This window comes from Curcuma longa, chromosome 5 (assembly GCF_044706935.1).
Source record: "Curcuma longa cultivar G26 ecotype Majalengka, Jawa Barat chromosome 5, ITB_CL_G26_1.1, whole genome shotgun sequence".
Classification (NCBI taxonomy): Eukaryota; Viridiplantae; Streptophyta; class Magnoliopsida; order Zingiberales; family Zingiberaceae; genus Curcuma; species Curcuma longa.
Window position 1 is genome coordinate 379,137 of NC_133865.1, and position 8,306 is coordinate 387,442.

Sequence of the window (8,306 nt, forward strand, 5' to 3'; positions counted from 1 at the left end):
AAGTCGAGAGAAACAGGGTAATCTATTTCAGATTATTGAGACCCAAAAAATAAGAGCTCAAATCTTCTTCACTATCTTCTCCATAATCAGTGTTGACTTGATCTTCTTCATCTTCTGTTGGTAAGTTTTTACCAGGATCATGATAGGGGTCTTCTTCCCAAGGTGTATCTTCCCATATGCTAGGAAGAGCACATTCTTCTTCTTCACTTTCACTTATCCAGCCATAACAAGGAAATTTTTCTTTAAGGTGCTGAAATGTTTAGCTTTTCTTGTTGAAGTTTTTGGAATATTACTCCCATCCTTCTGGTGGGTTAGTTGCTTTTTGGAATTCTAGTTTATCACTTCTGGCTTCCTCTGATGTTTCATCATATCTCCATTCTGGAGAATATCAGTAATTGGTGTAGAAATTATTTTAGGCTGATTTTGAAGTAATGGTGGACATTCATCATTATCATCCTCCCATCCTGTTGGAATGATAGGGAGATAATATTTGGGTGGTCTTACTGGTGGAGAATAGTCTACATAGTAATCATATTTACCACTGGGTTCACCCAGTGTATCCCATATAGGTTGAGGCTTCTGAGAATGCTTTTGATTTTTGGGAACATAAGTATTTGAAAGCATTCCGACAAATTCTTCTTCTCCTTCATCTCGAATTTCTTCAATATCTAGGTTACTCATCCTCCTTGGTTGAGAATGCCTTGCTGATTGATATCCCTGAAAAGATAAAGCAATTGAACCATCTAACAGAGTAGTGGTTCTCACCTCTTGAGGAACTTTGATCTGATGTATCGATGATGGCTGTAATGTCCATCTCATCCCTTGTAATTCTGCTATCGTTCTTGGTGCTGCAGATACTGCATGAATACCTGTACTAGCCAAATAATCTGCAATATTTTGGACATTATAGCGAAAACCAGCATGGCTAGTATTAGTCAATCTCCCAATTAACCCTCTGTTAATTAATAAATTTGACTCCGCTGTATTCCAACCTTCATACCCATGGGTTTGAATAGCCAGTTCAATATGATGATAAAAATCTTCCACACTAACTAGCAGTATGTTTGGTGCAATATATACCAACTGCGTACCTCCTGAAAAGTCTACTTCCATTGTGCCAATGATAGATCTGTCATTCGTCCATCTTGTATCCCTTAATACCACCAGAGCATTGACTCCAGCATTTCTGCGATGTAAAGCATGTACTCTAATCATTACTAACCCAAGATGGATTAGTTGCATACCTTCTCTTCGCAGAGTTGTATAACTTTCTTGATTAATTAGGGGAAGGTTTTGTTGTCCCCCTGTAACCAAGATTCTGGTTTCTGAGTAGTGTTGGTAAACTCTATGACGGGGTTCAGACCAGTTGGAGGAATATAGCGTCTCAGCTGGGACTAATGAGGCCCTTCTTCTTTGAGAAATCTCCAGTTCCGCTTCAGGATTCAACTGACTTTCCAAGGTCCTTGACCCGTTTCTTGCACCATGTAATCTTCTTTGAGCTTCATACCGACAGTCTTGCCATTCTTCGGTAACTTCTGATTTGATCTTCCTGTGAGGAAGTGACTGGTTCAATAGCTTCAGTTCTACCACCTTCAGTAATGGTTGACCTATTCCTTGTTGCCATTAAGCTTCTCCTTTTCTTCTTTGAATATTTTCAAAGGGTCCCGGTATACGTAGAAAGGTTCCTTTTTCTTTTTAACAGGTGTCAGATTGAGTCCTTCAAGTTGCTTTGCTAGGGCCTCCACCTATTCAGAAGAGTCAGACACAACAGGTTTTGCAAGTAACAGATCTAGCTTCCTGTTGAGAGTCAATAATAGTTCAATAATTGTGTTATTCTGCCTGTTTATGTCACTATTTGTAGCTTTCTCAACAGTAACAAATCCCACAGCAGGTGAACTAATTATCTTTGTTACCTCCAGAGCATTAATATAGTCTTCAGTGTTTGAAGAGGGGGGGGGGGGGTAATTCATGACACCCACCTTTTTACCTCCTTCATGATTTCCTCAACTTGTTTAATCTGATTCTTTACTTCACCAATCAGGTTTACAGCATGTTCTTCCAGTATTCTTGGTTGCTTGGAGACTTCAAGCACCAAACTCCTTACGTCTCTTGCAGTAAGTGGTTTATTATATAATATCTCCTTCTGTAATTGTAATACAGCTTGCTGCAACTCCTTTTGATGCTTTAAAGATTCCTGCAAGGCTTGAGAGATTTCCAAATGATTCTGCTTTAAAATCTCCAATATAGTTCTGTACTCAGAGATAGAAACTTTGGAATGAAGTAAGAGCTTATCATAAACTACTCCGATATTATTAGTAGAGAGACTTTTGCTTCTAAATTAAGGTACTCTAGATCCACAGTCCGGGAGTTTTGATACCAATCTTTAATAGATTGTTCAAATCTTTCTGACATAGTTTATTAAGGAATAAATTATTTTTAGTTCCTTACCCTTCAAGCTTACCATGAAATCAAGGTTCAAGTCTTACACGGCCTCCTGCCTTTTCACGACCTTACTAAAGCCTTTCACAGCTCCATATAGGGTTTGGACGCCAAAAATGATTTATCCAATAATATAACAAAATATCATACCTTAATCTGAAACAAAAATTGTCTCTCGAAGGAATTTCTAATAATATTGGAGTAATTTATGATCACTTTTCTACTTCATTCCAAAGTTTCTATCTCTGAGTATAGAACTATATTGGAAGTTTTAAAGCAAAATTATTTGAAGATCTCTAAGCTTTGTAGGAATTCCTAAAGTCTCCCAAGGAGTTGTGCAGCAGGTTATATAGGCGGTTGAGAAGGAAATCTTATTCAATAAACCACTCACTACAAGGGACGTAAGAAGTTTGGTACTTGAAGTTTCCAAACAACCAAAAAAGAAGTACTGGAAGAACATGCTATAAATCTGATTGGTGAAGTAAAAAGTTAAATAAAACAAATTGAGGAATTCATAAAAGAGGTAAAAAGGGCGTGTGTTAATGAGAAAAAATTATACCCGCTCTTCAAACACTAAGGACTATATTAATGCTCTGGAGGTAACAAAGATGATTGAGTGCACTACTGTGGATTTGTTACTGTTGAGAAAGCTACAAATAGTGACATAAACAGACAAAATAACACAATTATTGAACTGTTATTGACTCTCAACAAGAAATTAGACCTTTTATTAGCAAAACCTGTTGTGTCTGAAACTTCTGAACAGGTGGAAGCCCTAGCAAAGCAACTTGAAGGACTTAATCTGACGCCTGTTACCGTTCTAAAGACCCCTTGCAAATTTTCAAGGAAGAAAAAGAAAACCAATAAGGAATATACCAACCATTACTGAAGGTGGTAGAACTACCGTTACTTCCTCATAGGAAGACCAAATCAGAAGTTACCGAAGAATGGCAAGACTTCTGTATGAAGCTCAAAGAAGAATACATGGTGCGATAAACGGGTCAAGAACCTTGGAAAGTCAGCTGAATCCTGAAGCGGAACTGGAGATTTCTCAAAGAAGAAGGGCCTCGTTAGTCCCAGCTGAGATGCTATATTCCTCCAACTGGTCTGAACGCCGTCATAGAGTTTATCAACACTATTCAGAAACCAGAATCTTGGATCACAGGGGACAACAAAACCTTCCCCTAATTAATCAAGAAAGTTATACGACTCTGCGAAGAGAAGATATGCAACTAATCCATCTTGGGTTAGTAATGATTAGAGTACATGTTTTTACATCGCAGAAATGCTGGAGTCAATGCTCTGGTGGTATTAAGGGATACAAGATGGACGGATGACAGATCTATCATTGGCACAATGGAAGTAGACTTTTCAGGAGGTACGCAGTTGGTCTATATTGCACCAAACATGTTAGTTAGTGTAGAAGATTTCTACCATCATATTGAATTGGCTATTCAAACCCATGGGTATGAAGGCTGAAATACAGCGGAGTCAAATTTATTAATTACCAGAGGGTTAATTGGTTAATTTGGAGATTGACTAATACTAGCCATGTTGATTTTATGTTCAAAACGTTGCAGATTATTTGGCTAGTACAGGTATTCATGTGTTCGATTTATACTGACTATATAATCGAACTAGACCTCTGTTATTATGGATGTGCATGCTCTTAATCCCTATATAATAACAAGCACATATACTTAGTATTTATTTCTTTAATTCATCAAAGGGTGAGATTTATTCGTTAAATCAATAGGCCCGATGAGTTGGGAGATAATGCTATTTATATGGTGTGTTGTTGATTATAGAAGGAATGTGTGTCCTAATTATTTAGGCTGATGATGTCCCCTTGAGGAGCTCATAAGGATTATCATGTAAACCCTGCAGGTGGACTTAGTCCGCATGATAATAAAGTTGAGTGGTACTACTCTTGGAATTAGAAGTTAATTAATTGAGTTGTCAGTAATTCAATTAATTAACGGACATACGATATCTTAAACACAGGGAGATTAATGCACTCATAATAAGAAGGAGCCGATATTGTAATATGGAGATTGGTGCGGTAGTTCAATAATAACCCTTTAGTGGTATGAGTTATTATTGATGGACTTGAGTTGGGTGTTTAGGGAGAACACAGGAAGCCCAAACCCATTAGGAGGCCTAAACCAATTCCTCCTCTAGGTCCCTATTGTAGCCTCTGGATAAATCCTCGTATCCACCCAATAAGATTTTGTTAGAATTCTGTTAAGAATTCTGTTAAGAATTCTATTAAGAATTCTGGTTAGAATTCTGTTAAGAATTCTGTTAAGAATTTCTGTAGGAATTCTGTTTAGAATTCTATTAGAATTCTAAACAAATTATGTTAGCATTTTGTTAACAGAATTCGGTTAATCCTAAATAGAATTATGTTAATTTTGTTATCCAACAAAATTATGTTAATTTTGTTATCCGATAAAATTTTGTTAAATTTTGTTAAATTTTGTTATCCAACAAAATTATGTTAATTTTGTTATCTAACAAAATTATATTAATTCTGTTAATTTTTTCCTAAACTTCCTAAGACGGCAAGCCTATAAAAGGAGAGGAGAGGAGGCGGCTCAAAGATCATCTTGTAATCTTTGGTTCTTCACCTAGGGCCGGCGCCACCTCTAAAAGCTCTCTCCTTTTCTTTAGGGTCAGCGCCCACATCTTGAGTTCTCCTCCTTGTTTTCTCTTCCGGTGCCCCTTACTTCCTTTCCTTGGTTCCCCTAGGGCCGGCGCCCAAAAGCCAAGAAGAAGAGGAAAGAATAGGGGGCGGGTTAGAGAGGAAGAGAGAAAGAGAGGAAGAAAGGAAGAGGCTTCTCTAGCCTTTGTTCTCCTTGGTGATAGGCGGCTTGGAAGCAAGAGGAAAAGAAGGATTTGGATGGTTTTATCTTGGTAGATCATGTTGGGACCGATGCGTTCGCTAGAGGGGGTGAATAGCGATTCTTCAATTTTTCTGCAAAGTTGTTAGCGGAAGCAAAATAAAACACGAAAAGAAAGCACAATCGCTAACTCGATTTGTTTACTTGGTATCCACCTCTACGAGGTGACTAATCCAAGGATCCACACACACAGACGACCTTTTCCACTATGAAAATCCTCCTTTTCAAAGAACACTTTGAAGGTGGAGAAACCCTCACACAATCAGTCTCTTCCTTTCACAAGATATAAGTGAAGTTTGAGGAAGAAGAAGAAAGTTTTTACAGAGTCAGAGTTTTTGCCAGAAAGATGAGAAAATGAACTGTATATTTCTTCGGCGTCGACTTCTATTTTTATGTATTTTTGTACATCAGTCGACTGCTCCAAGGGCCAGTCGACTGATGGGCTTCAACGGCTCTTTAATCTGCATTTAATTAGCCAGCTGTCACCCCAACGGTAGTCTATCAGTCGACTGCACCATCACCAGTCGACTGATGCCAGTCGACTGATGGACTCGACTGATTTGGTCACCAGTCGACTGGTGAACAGTGTCAGTCGACTGATCCATCTGAAACCTCTGTGTGTGCTTCTGATCAACCACCAGTCGACTGCATCAACAGTGTCAGTCGACTGATCAAGCTGAAACTCCCCTTCCAGCTTCTTCTTCAGCCCTTAGCCTTGACGCAAGCCTTCAAACGTCTTCCACAAGCCTCGTGCCCTTCCTTGCACTAGCTTGAGACGTTTCCCTCAGCTTCATCGTGCTAAGTCTTCCTTTGCCAAGAGGCCGCGCCTCCGGGACTTCATCCTTTGTCAAAGAGGACTTCATCCTTTGCCCTCGCCTCCGGGACTTCATCCTTTGCCAAGAGGTCGCGCCTCCGGGACTTCACCAAATGCCAAGACTCCATTCCTGGACTTTCCTGTGGACTCAAACCACACAAGTTAGATCACCAGCATTGCCTAACTTAAACTCATTTTAGCCAAACATTAAAATGTTAAATCACTTGGGGCAAGATTGCACCAACAATCTCCCCCTTTTTTATGTTTGTCAAAAATTAATTTAAGTTAGGTCTTTAATACAGTACTCCCCTATAACACGCACCAACAATTGGTTGTTGACATCAAATGTAGGTTTTAAGCCATAATAGAATCAATAAGCATCAATAAGCATACATCAAATAATGAGGTCAAAGGATGAACTAGCAAGAAATCGGGTCAAAATAGTGATAAACAAGTGACATCAGTCGACCTCCTCTAATGCAGTCGATTGATGTCTGAAATTCTTATTTTTTAGAACCAACTTCGAAAATACATAAGTAATCCAAATTTCGTTTGAAAGAATGATTTGTTAATGTAACGACAGTCCATGACGTGGAATTCAGTCGTTTCAAACACATGCTGGGCGGCTTGAGAATAAAATCAGGGGCTCTGGTGTTCCTTCAAAATAAGAAGGATCAGGGTATTGGGAGGAACCCGCACCCCGTCGAGGAATTTTCTGCCTAGGTGGATGAGTTGCAGTATATTTTTGCCTAACTCTATAATGCAATGCAAGGGATGATGCAAAAACACGTAACAAGAAGCAAGTTAGCTCAAAATAGATCATAAAGAAGGAAGAACTCGTAGAAAATATGATATCACGTTTACCTTCTTTCCATTTGCAGGTTTGTCCAAGAACAAGCTCTAAAACCCTAGGTTTTGGGTGAAATAGAAGAAATAAGGGTGAAAAGAGTGAAGAATAGAAGAAATATAGACTCTAGGAGGCTTAAGGACACGAAGAGAGGTAGAAGGCGGCAAGATCGTCGCAACCCTAGGGTTAGCAGTCGACCGCCGCTCAAGGTTTCTTTTATACAAAGTTCGCCAACAGTCGACTGATGATGGATCAGTCGACTGGTAGCAGTCGACTGAGCCTTCAGCAGTCGACTGCTCCATTAATTCAGAACCTCACAGATTTATTGGTCGAGTGGATTTCATCTTGCAGTCGACTGGACCAGTCGACTGATGTCTGCATCAGTCGACTGATGCCCTGAAAATAGCACTGTGCAGGTTTCTGATACGAACTTCAGAAATACTTTAAAAATTTCATAAAATTCAGAAAAATCTAAAATTTTACGGGCACACTTGTTTTCTCATATATTATCAAGGAAAAATATAAATTTATGAAAAATGATTATATTTTATGAGTTTGACACAAACTCTAAAGTTTGGCACAAACTTGTATTATTGTATCAATTTCAAGTTCTGTTATCAACCCATTCAAATTGTCATTGTTTATCAACGTTAGATATTCATTAAAATGGTTTAAAATTATTTAAAATGTCCAACTATGATCGATGGGCAAGATGTTCATTAATTAAACATTCGCTTTTCCCATAGTTGGTCTAAAATAAATAAATTGATACAATTCATGCCTCATCAAAATGCTAAAAAGCATAAGTGAGATATGAGTATCATCCTAGCATCTCACACATAATTTAAATGTACCAATACACAAGCAAAAGTCATCCTAAAGTCTTGTGAGATGTAAAATAAATGTTATAGGCTCATGTAATACTAAAATCCATTATTCTACAAAACACATACCCAACCCTCTTCTGATATTTGTAAATTTGACTTCGGGTAAAGGTTTGGTAAATATATCGGCAAGATTTGACTTTGATTCAATATAGCTTAGTTCAATGTCTCCTCTTGCCACATGATCCCTTATAAAATGATGTTTTATCTCAATGTGTTTTGTTCTTTTCGACTTCGATAGTAGACAAAGCTACACATGGTTGCTTCCTACTACTCCAACTAACTAGGGAAGATCCAAGAAATTGACATCCACCACTAGTACTTTTCTATCCAACTTGCATCTTGCATAATTTGAATTCGTATACCCAATTAAATCAAAATTTTGATTTCGTGGGTACCAAAGACCTACATTGAGTGTT

The 8,306-nt window shown here is 38.3% G+C and overlaps 1 protein-coding gene and 1 pseudogene across 1 annotated transcript; one reads left to right on the plus strand and one right to left on the minus strand.

Moving 5' to 3' along the window:
- Positions 1-330: 330 nt before the first annotated feature.
- LOC141829104 (uncharacterized) lies at positions 331-1,242 on the minus strand. Its single transcript, XM_074716522.1, has one exon. It carries the CDS (start codon positions 1,240-1,242, stop codon positions 331-333), a length of 912 nt encoding a protein of 303 aa, XP_074572623.1.
- Positions 1,243-1,397: 155 nt separating this feature from the next.
- LOC141829106 (uncharacterized) lies at positions 1,398-4,063 on the plus strand (annotated as a pseudogene).
- The last annotated feature ends 4,243 nt before the right edge of the window (positions 4,064-8,306 follow it).

Coding starts and splice junctions, on each gene's coding strand:
- LOC141829104 (XM_074716522.1), bottom strand. CDS start 1,242: ATGCAACTAATCCATCTTGGGTTAGTAATGATTAGAGTACATGCTTTA.